This window comes from Symphalangus syndactylus, chromosome 11, assembly GCF_028878055.3.
Source record: "Symphalangus syndactylus isolate Jambi chromosome 11, NHGRI_mSymSyn1-v2.1_pri, whole genome shotgun sequence".
In the NCBI taxonomy this organism is placed as follows: domain Eukaryota; kingdom Metazoa; phylum Chordata; class Mammalia; order Primates; family Hylobatidae; genus Symphalangus; species Symphalangus syndactylus.
The window spans coordinates 123488406-123510877 of record NC_072433.2 but is presented as its reverse complement, the minus strand read 5'-3'; the positions used below and the strand labels follow the sequence as shown (position 1 = coordinate 123510877).

The 22472-nt window shown below is 40.1% G+C and overlaps 1 protein-coding gene across 12 annotated transcripts in view; it reads right to left on the bottom strand.

Annotated features, from left to right (window-relative positions):
- WWOX (WW domain containing oxidoreductase) overlaps positions 1-22472 on the bottom strand; it is a 1124776-nt gene that overhangs the window by 1052379 nt on the left and 49925 nt on the right. For 11 of the 12 annotated variants that reach the window (XM_055299642.2, XM_055299646.2, XM_055299643.2 and 8 more), the window contains exon 5: positions 7398-7504. In XM_055299642.2, the coding sequence (XP_055155617.1) occupies positions 7398-7504 (107 nt within the window). Of the gene's footprint in view, positions 1-5606; positions 5649-7397; positions 7505-22472 lie in introns of those variants that run through there. The other variant, XM_063612455.1, reaches the window with a different exon arrangement.

The following is a 22472-nucleotide window of genomic DNA, read 5'->3' as shown; positions in this document are numbered from 1 at the left end:
ATACTATACAGAAAAACAATTTGTAAAGCAAAGAAATGAGGAACAAATCTAATGGCTGATTTAGGATGCGCTCTTCCCAATAATCTACAACTATTAATAATATTAATGGCTTTTATCTTCTTGTTTAGCTAAAGATAGTTCACAACAATGGAGATAAGCCCTGTGACTTGTGATGCGTTGACGAACGATCATTTTTCCAAGCCAAGTCACCAGCTTAGACAGGCATGAGGCTCGTATTTTACCCACCCCACATACGAGATGCCTCCCCCCAACACATACACCATAAAAGAAGGCCAAGGCCTTCCATCTGCAAAGGCAAATCATGGGACTTAAGCTTTTAATGTCAAAGGAGATTGCGTGGAATTCCCACAAACAGTGAAGCTATACCAGCTCATAAAATCACTGAATTTGAAGGAGACTAAAAGTAGCTAGAGTTTTGCTGAAGTCCATAAAAGTGCGAGCAATTTATTCCTCAGCATCCTAGCCCATCGTTCCTTAATATCATGCCATGAAAACACAGGGTGTGGCAGTTTCCCGGCAGGGCAAACAACAACAACAACAAAATGAAAACACAGGTGTCAATATCTATGAAAAGCACAGCAAAGTGTTGAGCCCATGAGCCTAATATAATGGTTGGTACTGAGTGCTCCCTATCTGAAAATACTGTTAAAGTCATTATTTGTGATGCTTATCAATGAGGCTGCAATCACATAATGCTGTCAGTACTATCCCTATGCCTTCACTCCCACAAAATAAATAGACCCGGTATCAACTCTATTGAAAACCTGAATCATTACAGCATTTCAGCAGCAAACCGTGTGGTTGCAATCAACTGAGCATGCGCTCTCTCCCTAAAACATGCACATTCCATTACCTCTGGCTAATAAATCTTTTATTTTTACCCCTCATCTGTCTGCTTTCTCAATAATCGTTCTGATATAAACCATTGCTTGCTGTTCCTGATGACTAATCCCTTAATCACCTTTCCTAAATATATGCAGAGTGTATTTCTTTGTAAATACAAAAGAAAAAGCAATCACATAAATAATTGAGGTGGCTTTTCAAATGACAGTTGAGTGCTAATATGAGCTACACTGGAAAATACTAATCAACAAACTAAATACACATCTATTAAAATGTAGGAGTCCAGACATATGAAGACAGAAAAAGAATTCATTGCAACTCCACTGAAATCAGGCTGATAAACAACTGCCTCTTTCAGCCAGTTGGAGAGGTTAAGAAAAGTAAGCATCACTTTGCACTTTCATATGTGAAGAAAATGTTATTATTGTTGTTATTAATAGCAGCAGCTAACATTTAATAGAGCACTTAATTTATTCCACAATGGGTTAAGACTTCATATACACAGAGTTCAATAGAACCACCTATATCTCTGAATGGAGATATTATGATGTGCATTTTACAGATGAAGAAACTGAGGTTTAAAGAAGTTAAGAAACTTGCCCAAGGTCACAAGATGTATCTGATTCTAATCTTTGCCACTATAATACAGCATGTTTTATAGCCATGGTTATGAACAGGGGATGATTTGCACCCCCAGGAGACATCTGGCAATGCCTGGAGACATTTTTGGTTGCCACAAACATACTTGGCTCACTCCTCCCATATGAGAGGGGAATAGATTCAAGACACCTTCTGGGAAGTCAGGGGTGAGTCGAATAGTAACTCTAAGAGAGGGCCACCTGCCCCTCTTCCCATACCAGCCCTCTCTGCCCAACCTGTGGCCATCTCCATGTCCAGCAGATGCTGATGTTTCACAACACTTACTGAGCCCCTTGCTATACTAATGGCCAGTTGCCAACAGAAGCTCTTCTGTACTCTCTGTTAAACAGATCTAGTGAGGGCCTGGAATGCATGAGGCACATTGGTTACTTATAACAATCCCTCTCCTCTCTCTCAATCCACCGCCCCTGCCTCCCAGCCTCAGCCTCATCTCTTTTCCTCCTGCAAACAACGTAGGGAGATGGATGACAGGTCCATCTGCTCCCAATCTACCCTACCTCCTTCTTCCACAGGACCAGAGTTTTAGATCCCAAGTTCTGGGGATCTAAAATTTAGAAGCTAAAATTTAGAAATCTAATAGAAACAGAAAAGGAGGAACTCGGAGCCCCACTGGGGTCTTTAAAGAGCTCTACACTGGAATGTCGAGGTCTTGTTGTAGCTGTTCATGAAGTGTGTTTTGATACCTAATAAGCTCTTGTTCTTTACATGCAATGCCCCTTGGATGTCCTGGCATCTCAAGACAGGGAGTGGGATATGCCAGACCCTGAGAAATAAAGCAACAGAAGCCCAACTCCAATAGATACTGGGTAAAGGAAAGAATAAACCATGCTAATGCAGGACTCAGACACACCTACTATTGTCCCAGACTTAGAGAAGTCACATGGAATCCTAACATGTACACACTGCTGCTAAATAAAAGAGTCCACTCCATCTTGAAAACAGGAAAACATCTTACTCTGCCAGTCACACTGGCCTCTTAGAATACATAGGAAAATGATAGGTGCTTGTCTTAAGAGGTGAGGGCACCAGTGTATAATTCACATAAGGATGTGAGTGAGGTAGATCACATCTGTGCGCTGCTCCACAACATAGGAACAAACCCCACTGCCCCGTTGTCTTTATTTAAATATGAATGGGGGCTGATGCGCCTCCCTCTCTTCCCTAATTTTTTAATTATGCCAAATGGATTGGCCTTTTAAGACAGTGGTTTACTTCTGTACTGGCCATATTATCCTATTTTAATTGTTTTCATTTCTTCTCTTACTTCTAACTTTGGAACATCTAAAATATCTCAGCAGGAGGGCATTTTCCCATGAAATAATTAGTAGTCGTAGTAATTACATATAGGTTCTTAATATACTTCTATATGGAATGTGTTTTCACTTCTTATATTTTATTAAATAGCTGCATCTCCCCAAAAGTAATTTGAGAGCTCTATAAAGGATATCTTGAATATAAAGAGACAGTAGGGTAGATCAGAGCGGCTTCCTCTAAGAAATAGGATGGATCCTGAAATTAATCACTCAAACCACAGCTAGAGAATTTGAAAGCAAAATCTGCAAAGTATGAACATTGATATTAAACATGGTAGAAAAGATGGGCCATAGGGTGGAGCAGACAGACTTGGAGTTTGGAAGCCAGATGGACCGAGCAAGGAGCCTGACTCTGAGCTCACCAGCTGTGCAACTCGGGTGAGTTCCTTCACCCTTCTGAGCCATCCCTTTGGCTTGCAAAAAAAAAAAAAAACCACCAGGTTTTTGCATCCTCCTGGATGAGGGATATAAAGTGCCTGACACAGCACATGACAGGGATTTGATAAATGGGGGCTGTTAGCTGTCCCATTGAGGATGTGAGAATAGCATTCTGCTGGCTAAGAGGCAGACATGAATATTCTAGAACATGGCGATCCTGGAATGTGCAGTGAAGGCAGGAAGAGGAAGAATGGGCAGGGAAGAACAAGTTGGGGTGGAGGAATAAACTCTTATCTCCAGAAGCAGAGCTAAGAATGCCCATGGAGCCTTGGCACATGATAGTCTCCGCTCAGCCAAACGGCCCAAAGACTTCTGAATGAGCTTTCGCTGCAACAAAAAACTTTGGATCATTTTGAGAGCCTCCCGTGAGGCGCCAATATGTTGCAGTACCTTCCCGGCCCCGACATTGATGTGATTCATCGTAGGTAACATACGAATATCCTCAAGCTGGCCAGCAGCTTGAAAAACTGGAGTCTATCAAATTGACCTTGAGAAACACAGGAAGGTAATATTTAGTGATATACCAGATGAAATCCTTGCACAGAGATGTGAGGTGAGGAAGGACCTGAAGGGAAGCAGACCAGGAAATATCAAGGGTCAGGGAGTTGGGGGATGACATAGAGACCAAGACTAACAGATGTCACCAGAGCACGAAGGCCTTACAACTTCACATCCTCTCTGCAGGGTATGAATGGTGCAATGGAATGAAATGGGAATGACAGCTTCTGGTGCTAAATTTGAGTTTCCAAAATCATCATCTTGGGGAAATGACGAACACAATATAATGGCATACACAGAGAACAAGTGAAAAGATGAGAGATGATGAACAGGTTGAGTTTCTTGAGCCTACAACCTATCAAATCTAATTTTAAACATTCAGAGTCGCATGTATTAGTTTTGTTTCTGTTCCATTTTCCTTTTCCTGTGTCCCCGACGGCAAATAATTCTGAATAATTCTTAGTCTGGGATCACTGGTCTACCTCAAGGTACCATATGTTAGAGTAAAACTATAAAACGGTAAATTCTATCACCTGAAATTGACTCACAAGGACCCAATTATGGCTCAAAATATAAGAAAGACTGAACAGTGGGTCTTCGAGATCATCCCATCCAACCTTCTTCCTTGAAGATGAGGAAACAGGCTCCAAATAGATCCAGAGGCTCATCCGAGGTCCCACCATTAATTGGGGCAGGTCCGGGAATGTCTGCTCTAAGCATCAAACAATAATTAAAATAGGATAAATGCAGATGGATGTGTTCTCATATATATTGTGTTCTCAGAAAAGAAGAGAATAACTTTAATGATGTAAAAACAGTTGTGCTACAGCATTATCTTCCAAGACTGCTTTAAACATGAATGTCACTGTACAATCAGGTTACCATAGTGTCACTAACGTCCCTGGAATTTTACCTTTCTAGTCTCAAATATTACATCAAATGGGCAGAGTTTTACAATTTTGACATGTCCCCCTACTAGTCCCAAGAACACTGCAAGCCCTCAACAGTTGTCTGTCTACACTGTCAGTGGGAATAGACATTATGGCAACAAGTAAGGAAAATGACTCGGGAGGTCGGGCGTGGTGGCTCACGCCTGTAATCCCAGCACTTTGAGACGCCTAGGCACGCAGATCATGAGATCAGGAGATCGAGACTATCCTGGCCAACATGGGGAAATCCCGTCCCTACTAAAAATACAAAAATTAGCTGGGCGTGGTGACACGTGCCTATAGTCCCAGCTACTCGAGAGGCTGAGGCAGGAGAATCACTTGAACCCAGGAGGTGAAGGCTGCAGTGAGTCGAGATCGTGCCACTGCACTCCAGCCTGGCGATAGAGTGAAACTCAGTCTCAAAAAATAAAAAATAAAAATAAAAAAAAGAAAAAAAAATGACTCGGGAACTGTTACCAAAATTTTAAATGCATATGCCCTTTGAATCAAGGAGTCCACTGCTAAGATTCTGCCCTAGGCATTTACTCACAAAAGCATAAATAAAGAATGTTCAGAGCAGCATAGTTTAGACCCAATATCAGATGAAACTAAGAAAGACTGAAGCAAGAAAGAGAGAACAATGAAACACCATTGCTTGGAATAACAAATAGCAAAACAATGCAAACAACCTAAATGGCCACCAAAGGGAAGACTGGTTATAGCATAAGCACATGATGGAATTTGCAGCAGTTAAAACAATGAAGTAGATCTATATGCACTAATAAGAGATCTCCTGTAGTACTAAGTTTAAAAAAAAAAGTACAGAACAGAATGTGAGTGTGTTTGCTGGTACATATATCACCTTTTTCCGGAAGAATACATAATGCTTATCTTCCAAGAGAAGGACCAAGAACGACTTTCACATTTCATTTTTCACCTTCCCATTCTGCAGGTAAATTCAAATAAGACGCACGTATGCCCATTTGTACTCTTCTCAATACATCTCTAAAGATTACTACTATCCCACCTACTAGAGGTTACTACTTTTTAACATTAGTCAGAAAGACAATAAAATGATCAGAAAAAGTAAGACTCTGTTTTCTTTTTTATTTAACCCAAAATAATAAGTCCAGTGAGCTCAAGATAAGGGCTCATTTCAGATATACTGAATTTCAAATATTTCATCATAAATACACTGAAAAAGCAGAAATAAATCTTCCTTTTCTTTACTTTCATAAATTTTCAGACCAGAGTACCAAAAATTTTCTTAAGTACACTGTGGTCTATTTCTTCAAATGGCAAGAAATCTTTCATAGCATTCGAAAATGAAGACGGCCTCCACAGGGTGTATCCAGCCCCTTTCAGGCTGTGCTCCCAAACACGCTGCTCTATCTCCTCCTCCCCCTCCTCCCAGGGCCTCTGCACCTGCCATTCCCCTACCCCGTCTGACCCTTCTCCAACCTCCTCAGGTCTTTCTTGAGATCTTAGTTCAATCACCTCTTCCTTGAGGACTCCAAAGGTCTCCCAACTCCCAGGCATCATTACTGATTCCTGGGACCACTCACTGGTTTTTCAAGTTTACATTAAGATCTGTGTTTTTTTGACTAAATTTGTCTTCCACAACAGGGTGAAAGCTCTACAAAGACAGGGGTAATGTCTGCTGTCCTTAACAGTAGACCCCAGCACCCATCACAGAGGTGTACTTCATGAATATGTGAATGAATGAAAAGTGAATGAATGCAGTCTAGACTCCATTCTGAAATCCAGTGATGTTTCAAAAATCAAACAGCTCACATCACTCTCAAGTTCAAACCCCCAATGTCTTCCTCACCGCTATCTCAGAGTCTACCAGACACCCATCCCCCAACAGCACCTCTCCTACCCAGTCCATTGATCTCCAGCCACACTAGCTTCCCTGATGATCCTTGAAATCTCCAGCCTTGTGCCTACCTCTGAGCCTTAGCATATGCTGTTCTCACTGCTAAGAGAATACTTCTCTTGACATTTGCATGGCTTACGTCTACTTCATTCAGGTCTCAGATAAAATGTGACAACTTTGGAAGGCTCTCTGCTGATGACTCCATCACGCTCATGCTGTCACTCCCCTCACCTTCCTCTGCTTTACAGTCCTTTATTTATTGACATTATGGTAAACATTAAAGTTGATTATGGTCTATTTTTCCTACCTAGAAGGTAAGCCTATGAGGGCAGGGATTCTGTTTCGTTTAATACTATATCCTTGGTCCCAAGACTAATGCAAACGCTTAGTAAATATTTATGTAGACACATATCAACATCAACTTCTACATAGACGGAGAAAAGTAAGAAATCAGAGATAGGGTTAAAGCCTACTTCTTTCTAATCTTAAAAACCATAAGCATGACAGTCTCCTAGTTGCAATCATGGGCGTTCACCAGGTTTTATTTTTCTTAATAAATGAGTTAAACGAATAAACATTCTCAAACCCCTGACTAATAAAGCAGATGACACTGACAATGAACTATAAACAAATGCATGAATAATAATGGACTTGCTCATGCTTTCATTCATAAAACAAACAAAGTGAAGATGACTTTAAAAATAAAGACACGATTCCAAGAGCAATAAACTTTACACACTCCACTAAAATCTCCATGTGGTTAGCCCGGCATGTGTATTTGACAATTAAAAAAAACAACAACAGTCAAGCGCTTACCCATTCTTCTAAAATACATGACACTGCTTCACTCGCCCTTGCCAGGTTCCTGCAGGCCAAGATCACATGTGCACCATGGAGGGCAAAAGACTTGGCGGTTTCGAACCCTATGGTTTAAAGGAAAGTCAATGTTAGAAAACATAACATCAACACAGTGAGTTATTGTTGAATGGCCTTTACCAGAGCATCACTTAAATTACTCCAAGTTCTCAACCAGGGGTGATTTTGATCCCCAGGGGACAGGAACAAATGTCTGGAGACATTTTCAGTGGCCACAGTTGTGGGGTAGAGTCCTACTAGCATCTAGTGGATAAACACCAGGCATGCTACAAAACATCTTACCATGAACAGGGCAGCCCCCAACAACACAGAACCATCTGGCCTGGACTGTCAACACCATGATGGCGAGAAAACTTGTCCTAGGGATGCAGTGATTTCAAAGATGAAGGCTGGGACATAGAAGAGTTCACGGCATGTCCAGCCATTTAACCATCAATAATAACCAGATCCTATGCTCTACTCTATGGTAAGTGTCCCCAGCACCTCTGCTTCCACCAGTGTTACCTAGGTTTCTTAGCCCCATTTCCTACTGAGAACAATTAGAAAAGATGGGCAAATAACACACGTGCATACACACCCACATCTGTTTGAAGGCGTCAGAAGGGCACTATGACTAAGAATTTTGGGGGGCAAGATCTGCAAAAATTGCAAGGCCAGCGTTTGGCAGCTTTTTTCCTTCAAGGCATATTTCATTTCCAGACATAGTGGTTGGAAGCCTGAGAAGATGGGCTGAGCTTTTGGCAATTTTATAACAGGGAAAAAGACATAAATTTGAGCTCAGGACCCAGCAGGAAAGGGCCACGGTAAATACACCAAAACTTTGGTAGGGATCCTAAAGAGTTACACCCTTGCTGTAATAACAAGAGACAGTGCAGCCTTCCCAAGAGTGGAAACTCAGCTTCAGGCCTTTTCAATTCCTAGTTTGATTAAAGTGATCAGTCCCTATCTATCCAATTTCCAGAAGCAAGAGAAAATATTCTCTGGAGGAAGATACCATTATCTAGAGTCTCAAATTACCACTATAATTATTTCAAATACTCATATAAACTCTCAGACATTCAAACAAAAAAGCTAAGCATACAAAAAGAAAAAGCTTCACCAAAAGCCAGAGGGGGAAAAAATGGAAATAAATGCACAGGAGATTCTGTCTAATCAAGCTATTCAGAAACAGTGATTAAAACTAGTCTGACTGAAAAGTTCAAGGAACAAAAAGGCAAGATGGAGAATTTTGCCAGGGAATTAGAAACAATAAAAAAAATCAAATAGATATTCTGAAACTTAAGCAAAATAAGAGTAATAAGAGTAAAGAAGAATTCAACATATAGTTTAACAGAATACAAGACATAGTTTAACAGAATACACTGACGACAAGATTAAGGAAACTACAAAACAAGTTAACAAAAAAATCCAAAGTGAAGCATAAAAAGAAAAAAATAACACAATAAAACAAAGCACAGAAGAGACATATGAAACACATTCTCCCATGCTCTTACACATACATGTAATCTGAGTTCCAAAAGAAGTGAAATAGATTAAGATAAGCAATATTTGAAGACAGAATGGCTGATATACAGTCAAATCAATGACAGATATACAGTCACAGATTCAAGAAGTATCCTGAGCCATAAGCAGAAATACGTATGTGTATGTGTTGATATGTATATGTATAAATGTGTGTGTCTACATGTATGTGTGTGTGTGTGTGTGTATATATATATATGTGCAAGCCACAAGCAGAAATGTACATGTGCGTATATATATATATATATATGTCTGTGTGAGCCGCAAACAGAAATATATATGTGAGTGCATATCTGTATGTGCGCATGTGTCTGTAGATACACATATACACACATACATGTCAAAGCAAGGCACATCAGAGTAAAACTGCTAAAAACTGCAGATAGTTTTAGAAGTAGTTAGAGACCAGTAGCTACAAGACTGATAGTTATACCTCTCAGGAAAATGATGGAAGCCACAGCTGAAAAAAATAAAACTTTCATCTGAGAATTCTATACCTAGTAAAATATTCTTGAAAAACAAAGGAAGAAAACAAAAATTTTAAGCAAACGAAAGCAGCTTTTTGTTTATCACCTACACTACACCTAGTGTTGCGTATAGACCCACACTAGAGAAAACAATAAAGGATGCTCTTCAGGCAGGAGGAAAATGACCCTAGCTATAAACCCAGAGATGCAGAAAGTAACAAAGAGCAACATAAAGGGTGACGACATGTTAAGATCCAAATGGTAAGAGTGAATTCTGTGAGTTTTAAAATATATAGCAAAAATTACTATATCAATAATAATAACAATGCTTAACCTAGGAGGTGAGTAATGGAAGTAAAGTATCCTAAGGTTCTTGTCTTCTCCAGGAAGTGATATAATACTGATTTACATTAGATTTTAATAAGTCAAAGATGCCAAGATGTAAATCTCTACAAATTTAAAAAGCTAATGGAGAAGAAAAGTAGAATGATAAGAAGGCAAGAAAGGAGAGAAGATGACTAGGTACAGTGGCCTGTAATTCTAGCACTGTGGGAGGCCAAGGCATGAGGATCACTTGTGATCAGCTTGGGCAGCATAGCAAAACTCTATCTCTACAAAAATTAAATTTAAAAAAGAAACAGCCAGGTGTGGTGGCAGGTACCTGTAGTCCCAGCTACTCAGAAGGCTGACATCGGGGAATTGCTTGAGTCCGAGAGTTCAAGGCCACAGTGAGCTATGATTATGCCACTGCACTCTAGCCTGGGTGACAGAGCAAGGCCCTGTCTCAATTTAAATGAAAGAAAGAAAGAGAGAGAGAGAGAGAGAAAAGGAAAAGAAAAAAGAGAAAGAAAGAGAGAGAGAGAGAAGGAAAAGAAAAAAGAGAAAGAAAGAAGGGAAAGAAGGGAAAGAGGAATATAGAATAACTTAACAGGAAGCCAATAATAAGGTGGTATATTTAAGCCCAAACCCAAATATATCTGCCATTACATTAAATATAAATGGCCTAAAGATGGCAATTAAAAGTTTGTCAGACTGCAGAAAACATAAATATACATAAATTCTCCTTATAAAAGAATGTACATTATGATTTGTACCTTATTTAAACATAAGGATAAAAAAATTAAAAGAAGGGATCCAGTTTCAGCTTTCTACATATGGCTAGCCAGTTTTCCCAGCACCATTTATTAAATAGGGAATCCTTTCCCCATTTCTTGTTTTTGTCAGGTTTGTCAAAGATTAGATAGTTGTAGATATGCGGCATCATTTCTGAGGGCTCTGTTCTGTTCCATTGATCTATGTCTCTGTTGTGGTACCAGTACCATGCTATTTTGGTTACTGTAGCCTTGTAGTATAGTTTGAAGTCAGGTAGCGTGATGCCTCCAGCTTTGTTCTTTTGGCTTAGGATTGACTTGGCGATGCGGGCTCCTTTTTGGTTCCATATGAACTTTAAAGTAGTTTTTTCCAATTCTGTGAAGAAAGTCATTGGTAGCTTGATGGGATGGCATTGAATCTATAAATTACCTTGGGCAGTATGGCCATTTTCACAATATTGATTCTTCCAACCCATGAGCATGGAATGTTCTTCCATTTGTTTGTATCCTCTTTTATTTCATTGAGCAGTGGTTTATAGTTCTCCTTGAAGAGCTCCTTCACATCCCTTGTAAGTTGGATTCCTAGGTATTTCATTCTCTTTGAAGCAATTGTGAATGGGAGTTCACTCATGATTTGGCTCTCTGTTTGTCTGTGATTGGTGTACAAGAATGCTATTCAAGATGGATTAAAGACTTAAATGTTAGACCTAAAACCATTAAAATCCTACAAGAAAACCTAGGCAATACCATTCAGGACATAGGCGTGGGCAAGGACTTCATGTCTAAAACACCAAAAGCAATGGCAACAAAAGCCAGAATTGACAAATGGGATATCATTAAACTAAAGAGCTTCTGCACAGCAAAAGAAACTACCATCAGAGTGAACAGGCAACCTACAGAATGGGAGAAAATTTTTGCAACCTACTCATCTGACAAAGGGCTAATATCCAGAATCTACAATGAACTCAAACAAATTTACAAGAAAAAAACAAACAACCCCATCAAAAAGTGGGTGAAGGATATGAACAGACACTTCGCAAAAGAAGACATTTATGCAGCCAAAAAACACATGAAAAAATGCTCATCATCACTGGCCATCAGAGAAATACAAATCAAAACCACAGTGAGATACCATCTCACACCAGTTAGAATGGCCATCATTAAAAAGTCAGGAAACAACAGATGCTGGAGAGGATGTGGAGAAATAGGAACACTTTTACACTGTTGGTGGGACTGTAAACTAGTTCAACCATTGTGGAAGTCAGTGTGGCCATTCCTCAGGGATCTAGAACTAGAAATACCATTTGACCCAGCCATCCCATTACTGGGTATATACTCAAAGGACTATAAATCATGCTGCTATAAAGACACATGCACACATATGTTTACTGCAGCACTATTCACGATAGCAAAGACTTGGAACCAACCCAAATGTCTAACAACGATAGACTTGATTCAGAAAATGTGGCACATATACACCATGGAATACTATGCAGCCATAAAAAATGATGAGTTCATGTCCTTTGTAGGGACATGGATGAAACTGGAAAACATCATTCTCAGTAAACTATTGCAAGGACAAAAAACCAAACACCGCATGTTCTCACTCATAGGTGGGAACTGAACAATGAGAACTCATGGACACAGGAAGGGGAACATCACACTCCGGGGACTGTTGTGGGGTGGGGGGAGGGGGGAGGGACAGCATCAGGAGATATACCTAATGCTAAATGACGAGTTAACGGGTGCAGCAAAACAACATGGCACATGGATACATATGTAACAAACCTGCACATTGTGCATATGTACCCTAAAACCTAAAGAATAATTAAAAAAAAAACAGAAAAAAAAATAAATAAAAGAATAGAAAAGGTATACTGTATAACATGGGCCAAAACAAATCTGATACAGAATCTGATACAGCTGTACTAATTTCAGAAAAAAGAGATTCTAAAGCAAGAAGCATTACAAGAGAAAGTTGTGAATATTTCACAATGGTAAATTTCAATCCACCAAGAATACATGACAATTCTAAATTTATATGTACTTAATAACAGAGCCTCTCATATATGTCAAAAATTGACAGAATTAAGAGAATAAATGAGAAATTCACAATTACAATGGGAGATTTTAACATATCCCTCTTAGTAACAGATAAAATACGCAGACAAACACAAAGTATATAGAAGATTTGAACAACTTAATTGATAAACTGAAAATAATTGAATATGATAAACACTGAAAGCAACAGCAAAATATACTCAAGTACTTCAAGAATACTTACCAAAACTGATGATTTGCAGGGCCAAAAGCAAGTCTCAACGAATTTCAAAAGATTAAAATTAGAAAGCATGCTCTTTGACCGCAATGGAATTAAATTACAAATCAATAACAAGATCCCAGAAAATTCTCATTTCTGGAAATATACGTAAAAATAAATATGATATTATGGCTCCAAAAATTACAATAAAAGTTATAAATATTTTAAACTCAGTAATTACAAATATATATACAAACTTAAGGAGTATAGCTAAAGCTATGGTTAAAAGAAAATCTATAGCCTTAACTACATATATTAAAAAGAAGGCCAGGCACAGTGGCTCATGGCTGTAATTCCAGGAATTTGGGTGACCAAGGTGGGTGGATCGCTTGAGCCCAGGAGTTCGACACCAGCCTGGGCAACATGGCAGAATTCCATCTCTACAAAAAATTAGCTAGGCGTGGTGGTACACACCTGTGGTCCCAGCTACTCAGGAGGGTGATCATGCCACTTCACTCCAGCCTGGGTGACAGAGTGAAATCCTGATCCAGAAAAAAAAAGGAGAGAAAAGAAGATTATCTAAGCATCCAAGATGATCTAAGCATCCATTACATTAGGAAAATAACCCAGCAAATTAAGCCTAAAGAAAGCAGAACGATGGAAATAAAAGGAGAAAGGAGAAACTTATAAATCTAAAACAAACATAAAATACAGAGAAAAAAAGAAGCTAAAAGTCTGTCAATTGAAAAAACTAACAAAATTGATAAAGGGCTAGCAAGACTGACAGAGAGACAGAGACAGAAAGAGAGGGCATGAACAACCAATATCAGGGATGAATCAAAGGACATCATTATGCCACATAAAAGCATAAGCAATAAAAGCAAAGCTGGACAAGTGAGATTATATAAAACTAAAAAGCTTCTGCATGTTAAACAATCAAGACATTGAAAGGGCAAGCTACAAAATAGTAAAAAATACTTGCAATCCTCATAACTGACAGTGTTCATATCCAAACTATATAAGGAACTCCTAAAACCCAATAGCAAAAAAAAAAAAAGCAAAAAAAAAAAAACAAAAAAAACCCCACAGATTTTAAAAACAAGCAAAGGAACCAAATAGACGTTTCTCCAAAGAAAACATACAAATGGCCAAGTGTATGAAAAGGGGCTCACTGTCACTAATCCTCAGGAAAATGCAAATTGAAACCACAGTGAGATGTCACCTCACACCTGTTAAGATGGTTCTCATCATAAAATGAAAGATAACAAGTGTGGTTGAGGGTGTGGAAACAAGAGCCCCCTTGTGCGTGAGAAACTTACATTCCTTAGTGGAATAGAAATTGGTGCAGCCATTATGAAAAACAGTATGGAAGTTCCTCAAAAAATTAAACAAGAATTAAAAATTGCTGCATTATGATCCAGCAATCCTACTTCTGGATACATATCCAAAGGAACTCAAATCAGGATCACAACAATATGTCTGCCCTCTCATGTTCACTGCAGCATTATTCATACTAGCCAAGACATGGAAGCAGCCTAAATTTCCACTGATAAATGAATGGATAAAGGAAATGTGGAAGACACACACACAAACACACACACACACACACAAACACACACAATGAAATATTATTCAGCGTTAGGAATGAAGGAAATTCTGCTATTTGAAACAACATGGATGAACCTGAAGGACATTATGCTAAGTGAAATAAGCCAGACACAGAAGGACAAATACTACATGATACAATTTATATGAGGAATGTAAGACACTCAAACTCATAGAGGCAAAAAATAGAATGGTGGTTGCAAAGGGCTGGGGGGAGAGAGAAACAAGAAGGTATTAGCCAAAGGGTATGAAGTTTCAGGTATGCCAGATGGAAAGGCCCTAGAGATCTACCATATAGTACTGTGCTCACATTGTACCGTGTACCTATAAATTATAATGGTTTCACAGGTATATACTTATCTCCAAACTTATCAAGTTCTATACATCAAATACGTAAGGCTTTTTGTATGTCAATCATGTCTCAATAGTTATTTTTAAAAATGAAAAATAAAGAAAAGGACTACAGATCCTACGAACCCTAAGAAGATCTTAAGATACAGTGAACAACTTTACACCAATGAATTTACAATACAGGTAAAAAAGACAAATTCCTAGAAAAACACTACAAAAAAAGTTGCCACGAGAAGAAATGGAAAACGGAAAAGTTCTGTATATTAAAAAAATATGAATCTATATTTTGAAGTCACCTCAAAAAAAGGGGAAAGGACAGGAAGGGAGGGGAGGGAGGGAGGAAAAAGAAGAGGCAGTCTAATCCAGAGCTTGAACACCAAGCCATCGCTCTAAACTAAAAAATACCGTATTTTGTAATCTGTGGTGGAAGACCATATAGAGTATAGTACAATAACAAAGTAGTCAATTCTACTAGAGAAGGCAGCAATGTAATTCAGCCAAACCCATGTCAAATGGCCTTAAATTATTGTTTATAAGATAAAGTTAATTCGCACGGAAAATCGGCATACCGTTATCTTCCTGACATCACCACGTGAAAGAGCCTAGTAAGGTTCATTCATTCATATCACCCCCACAGGCCTAATCTTCATAGAGAACAGTCTATTTATATAGAACACTTCTCGAGGAAAATCAGCATAGCACAGGGGAAAACTCAAGTTGGACACACCTGTGTTGCTGCCAGTTCTAATCACGTACAAGCTGTGGAAGCTAAGGTCACGCCTTGAACCCATATGAAACTCAGTTATCGTTTCTGTAAAATGGGGAATAAGTGGTAAACATATATTGAGAGCCTAACATAATCATAGTAGGTGGAAAACAAATGTTAGTTGCCTGCTTTCTGCAAAATCCTTGGTGTCCTATGCCTCTTCCCCAATTTGTATGACCTACCATATCCAGCACAGTCACTATGACTAAAAAATTAAAACTTGCTCCTAGATGTGCTACCAATGGTAACCCGAGGGCTGAATGACTTTAATACCAACCAGAATTCAAAGAAATCAGCCACGGGCTCCACCATTCCATTTGTCTAAATTTGGACTCTGGAGCACAATTTATCCTCATTGCTGAGACAACCTGAAATTATTTTTCGAGATTTTGCCAAATCCCATATTCCAAAATACTTATTACCTAAAGATGACCTCTGATACTTAAATCAAATGCTGAAATAATGCACAAAGGACATCAAACCTGAAGTGTTTAACACCTAAATCCATTTGCCTCCCCTTGAGTGTGTGTGTAGTAAAAGGTGTTTGAAGCTGTATCTCCAACCTTTAAAGCAAGACGACAATAATCTCAAATTTACTCATTTTTACCTGGGACGCCAATGTCACCCCTTATCACCAGTGAGCAAAAGACACGTAGATCATTTGGGGAAAATGAGTGAAGTAAAACACCAGGTTTTTTAGCCCAGCTGGCTGGGGGCAGGCACCGAACAAAGTCTTGCTGACTGATCTGTCCCATCAATCAGGCTAATGAGATGCCGACAGCCATATGCAAGCAACACAGTGACCAAACACAACCGCACTTGTGAGCCCGGGACTTCACACACCCAGAAGATCTTGGAGGGAATGGTGGACTCTGGGTCCCTTTGAAATTTCCAGGTCACAGCAATGATCAGGAATATCTTTCCTCACAATTTCATCCAGGGTATTAAAAAAAATGATGTAAGAGAGTGGAAATGAGAGTAAACACAATTCTTAGTCATTCATTAGCAGCTACTTTTTAACAGAATGAGAAAGCATTGATATAACACAAGGCCAGGCAGGTTCCAGAGCTTGATTGATTGATTGATTGATTGACTGATTGACTAACTGAGACAGACTCTCACTCTGTCACCCGGGCTGGAGTGCAGCGGTGCAATCTGCAACCTCTGCTCACTAGAACCTCCACCGCAGGGATTCAAGCGATTCTCATGTCTCAGTCTCCCCAGCAACTGGGATTACAGGCGAGTGCCACCACACCCAGCTACTTTTTGTATTTTTAGTAGAGACGGAGTTTCACCATGTTTGCCTGGCTGGTCTCGAACTCCTAACCTCAAATGATCCACCCACCTCGGCCTGGCAAAGTGCTGGGATTACAGGCGTGAGCCACCACACCCAGTCCAGAGCTTTATTTATCCAATTTCTCAGGTTAGCAGTAAGCTCCTTGCACCTTACACCCTCCAATCTCCATATTTCGCCAGACTAGCACCCAGTAGGATTCAATCAATATCTGCTGAAGAAGCAAATGGTTCTTGCAGACTGCTAATAGGTTGCAGCTCTGGACTATTTTAAAAAAATCCAGGCTGTTTCAAACTGCAACACAATGACCCTCTTCTTTCCTTTATAATAATGAATAAATATTAAAATCCTGCAAAGATACTGCTCACTGTAGTTTTGAATGATGCTACCAAGAAATCTGTGGGGGAAAAGGATGCCCTTTTTCTATCAAATTTTATTTTCCCAAACAAACCTGTTAAGTCATGCTATCTCACTTGACAAAATAACCCACGGCAAAGGACTTTTTATTACCAGAAAGGGCACATCTGACAAGACAGCAGCAACAGGCTACAGGCTCAAGCTTCCGCCCTCTCTCCTTTAGAGAATTCCTGACTGTAGTTATGGGTAAGCCATCTGTCTCTGTGTCTTGTGAAATTACACTCTGGTTCTTACATCTTCCTTTATCTAAGCAATGCATTACCCGTTGCTAGTCTACTTTTAAAAGCTGCAATAGACAACTCCATTTTCTTACCCTTTACAATTGCCTTTGGAACAGAAACAAAGCATGGCTATTTCAAAAGATGATAGTTTAACAGGAATGACAATAACACTTTTATAGTAAACCATATCTCTAGAGTGTGGAGTTTTATATAAAAAAAGCTTAATAATGCTACCTAGTGTTAAAGTCCTGGAAAAAACCCAAGAGAATAACATCTCTCACTCTTGTAATACTGCAGCTGATGGCCAGTTTAATTAGCTAAATGTAGTAGTGCTAAGCCTATTCTGCACAGTGCCAAAGTTTGTGCAAAATAATGAAGGCAATGGTTTACTAAATTTAATAACCTGATTCATCTTATAAAAAATTAACTTTATGACAATGTTTAAATTGAACTAGCTTAACTGCATGGAGATGGCAAGAGTGTGTTCGGAAGAATATTTAAACCTAGTAATACCAAGAAAATAAAGAAAGACATTTTAAAGCAATGAACAGCATCAGTTTTTCTAGCACTTGTTACACCAGATCCAATCAGAAAAATGATGTGGCCATGGAGGCTTAATAACTCACTGTCTTGGGTTTCAAGCTTTGAATACAAACATTCAAGTTCTATAAAATGGAAAAGGTGCAAAGTAATTTAAATATTTACTTATCTTATGTTACATAGTTTTCACTCTTTAGAACAGAGGTCACAAACTGATGATCAGAGGACAAGTCAAGCCCACAGACCTGTTTTGTGTGGCCCATACTTTCTTCCCTTCCCTTCCTTCCTTCCCTTTCCTTTCCTTCCTTTTCTTTCCTTCCTTCCTCCCTCCCTTCCTCCTTCTCTCCTTTCTTTTCTCCTTTGCTCCTTCTTTCTCTCCCTTCCAACCTCTCTTCCTTCCTTCCTTCCTTCCTAATTTGAATTAGTTGCCAGCATTAAAACATTGGGGAGATCACAGGTCCAAAGCTAGATGTGTAGCTTCTCTGAAAATGCTTACACCACTGGGTCCCCAGTCCCATGCGGTGACAGGTTAGCTGAGAAGTCACTGTCAGCTAGAGGTGGGGTTTGGGCTTTCTAGTTGGTCATGTTGACCATGGTCATCACCCGTGCTGCTGGCATTACCCACCAGGCCACTGCAGGCACTTGATGCTCAGTGCACATTATCCAGGAAACATCCTTGCTACAGACATGACTCAAGCCTTACCAAAAAACACCCTCAGTCCTTATGTTCACAACTCAATCACCGAATCTCAAAGAACATCTCCCACTGATCTGGTTGAGATTTTATTTCAACCATGTCAAACCCTACTCTGTCAAGCATGAGAATATTAGGATGCTAGCTATGCCTTAGAAAACCCCGCAGCAGCACTTAGCTTTGCGTGGACAGAGAAGCACAAGGGTAGTAGACTCAGGGATCTGCAGGAACTTGGACCCATGGTGCAAGCTCCCTTGCATTTCACAAATGTCACTGAGTGGTAGCAGAACCTCTGGGCCAAGGACTCTACTAGAAGGAGAGATAAAGATGAAACAGACAAGCAAAAAGGCAGGTTACTTGGCAAAAAAAAAAAACAGTATTAAGGATTGGAGAGCAACTACCTGTAAATAAATCACATGAATGCAACGGAGATGAAGCTCCACGCAGCAAGCAAAAACTGTGGGACTCCTCTGTAGGCAGCGGGTGCCTGTGGATTTAGGCAGGGAGTAAACACTATGAGTTATTATTCATACTATTATTTTATCCATTTACAGTACCTCCAGTGGTCACAGTGGACTCGCTCAAGATACTGTGGCCTTGTGACCAGCCAAGAACGGATGAGGTGCCCTCTTATCCTGAGCGGCTCAAGGTATAAAATAGAAAATCATGTAGGAAGCAAAAAAAATCTACAAAGCCAGTGACCGCCTAAGTCTAGGTGTCCAAGGTGCCCCGTGGGCCACTGGTGAGCTTGGCGAGTTGTTTACCCAGACAGCGAACACAAAGAGAGAAATGGCTTGGGCATGGTGGTGGAGAGCATCAGAGGAGGCAGCCACACCCCATGAGACTCACTGGTAGGTTGGACAGGTGGGAACAGAGTCGCCCACAGAATCCTCAGGCACAAAAAACATCAAGGTGGGAACCCTGTCCCCTCAAATACTGACAAAGCTCCCACGGAAGTAGGAGCTAAGAAAAAGGCAGCTTCTTTCCCCCATGCCAGAAGTTTCCGTCTGGTTTGTTTTTTAATTTTCTCCATATTGTGGATGTACTTGGGCAGTGTCCCCATTTACTGTAAATTATGGTTTTAATTATCATTTTTATGAAGATGCCCAAAGGAGGTGGGGCTTACAATACCCGTAATTTCTAATGGGTTGTTATTATTAATTTATAATTGTGAAACACTGGGGACAAATACTACTCATAACTGGGCACAATTAAAAGGCCACAGAGATGGTGATTTCCAGCCCCCTCCAGCCCTGCCCCACAAACACAGCACTAAAACGATCTTTAGGAACCAATCAACAAGTTGCAGAATCTTCCAGCACACATCGTCTCCCTCCCTGGAGATCTGCCATTATGTATAGAGCAAGAAGATAGGCCTAATGTCTTTCAGCTTGGCTTAGATTTGGGGACAATGCAAATGTAGGGACTGTTTTTGTATTAACAAACTACTAGCTTTAAGGATGAGTTTCTCCTATATCCTCCTAAAGGTAGGAAGACCATACTTTCCAAACTAATCTGGTTAATGTAAATGAAATTACGGTTACATGACATTGACGATGATCTTGAAATCCAACTCCCCCACGGGCATTTCCAGATGAAGTTCTAAGATGTAAATTCACCACGCCTACATGCTCAATGCCACATCTGCAATGACTAGATAACCCATACCGCTGTTTCTGTAGTTACTTTAACTACCTGAATGATCACATTTACCTCCCACACCATTTCAATTACATAGTTCTGAGTTCCAAAGAGTTAAGAGATGGTGCTTACTAAACACGATCCACAGCTGCCAAATCTTAAGAAATTACAAAACTACACAGGTCTCTGTGGAGAAAAATAAGTCATAGCCAGCCCTGCTTTTTAAAAGTATATGTTATATACAGCGAGCAACAAATCCCTACAGAGCTTCCTAAATAGTCCGAATAACATAAATACATCTCAAATACATTTATCAAAAAAAGATACCAATTCAAGAAGTGGGAAATGGGTCAGTTCACGTGGAATATCTTTAAAACACACCAGGCGGCATCTGCATGCTTTGGGCAGTACAACGCTGAGGCCGTAATGTTTTGTAAAGCTGTACAATAAATCCCTATTGACTGCATGAGATCTCTCGAGAGGCAAGACTGACCCCAGGCTGGCTACTAGTGCTGCCACTGTGCTGGGTGAATAAGCTCTCATTTAACCTGCCAGTAACAGACCTGGTTAGGAATGAGTAAGAAAAATGCCCAAAGATTACAATTAACATGGTCCTAGACAGGCAAATGCAGACAGATTCTATAAGGGTAACTACATCGAGCGGCACTCCTGTCGGTAAAGATGGGGGGCAACTGGCAACTTCATAGATTAATGAGGGAGGGGGGATAGGAAATGGCTTAACATATTTGGGGGCAGTTGGGACACAGCTATCATATTTGAAGTGGACATGCTCTTTGACCAAGCCACAACCAGAAATTTACCCTACAAATAGACTTGCTGACATGAGCAAATATGTGGGAGGAATATTCAATACGGCATTATCTACAAAAGACTGCAATCAACCAAAATGTTTTATCAATTAGGTTCAATAAATTATATTGCATGAATAGGACAAAATATTGTACTACACCTAAAAAGAATGAGGACAAATGATATGGAGATGCAAGGAAACATCTCCATGTTATAATTTTTTTTTTTTTTGAGACGGAGTCTCGCTCTGTTGCCCACGCTGGAGTGCAGCGGCGCGATCTCGGCTCACTGCAAGCTCTGCCTCCTAGGCTCACGACATTCTCCTGCCTCAGCCTCCCACGTAGCTGGGACTACAGGTGCCCACGACCATGCCCGGCTAATTTTCTGTATTTTTAGTACAGACAGGGTTTCACTGTGTTAGCCAGGATGGTCTCGATCTTCTGACCTCGTGATCCGCCTGCCTCAGCCTCCCAAAGTGCCGGGATTACAGGCGTGAGCCACCGCGCCCAGCCTTCATGTTATAATATTAAGAAAAAAAGTCAAAGTACTGAACAGCGAGCACATAAGACACAAAGTGGTTAAACAGGTGCCAACATTGATTACTGCAGGAGAGAGTTACCGGTTGGGGGCAGGAAAACTTCTTGTGCATTTCATAATGTCGACGCTACTTCCATTTTTAACACAAGCATACATGCCTGCTATAGGAAGAAACTAAAAATAACAAACCAAATGCTATCTAATTGATAATTCATGGGCCTTTATGAATTTTAATACAGAGCAATCAAGGCAAGTGAGAAAAAAAGGGAGGAGCCTATTCCTATTCCAAACAAGGTATTTCCTTAGCATCCTGATGTATAAAAAGGATGCTGTAATGTCCAGGTACGGAGGAGGACTTCAGAGTGTTACTCGTGGCTGGGTACCACGCCAGGCATGTGCTTTACGAAACACATTAACTAATTCTAAGGTGTTCTCTACAGAAACCCTATAAAGTGTCATTGTCATTTCATGTAAGAGAAAAACCACTGATCCCCAATATTAAAGAACTCACAAGATAAGACGGCAAAAAAGGGGGAGGATCCCAACGGGCATGGTAGCCTGAGTTCAAGCAGGTGTACCCCACCATCAGGCCCCCCAAACTACCACAATCACCATGTGACTGTGGATTTGTGATATTGTGATATAATAAGAAATGCATACTGGGTCTTCACCCAGGTTCCTGGCACAGAGCTCCCAAAATCCTTGAAATTGGCCAGCCACAGGGTCTCATGCCTGTAATCCTAGCACTTTGGGAAGCTGAGGCAAGAGGATCACTTAAACCGAAGGGTTTGAGACCAGCC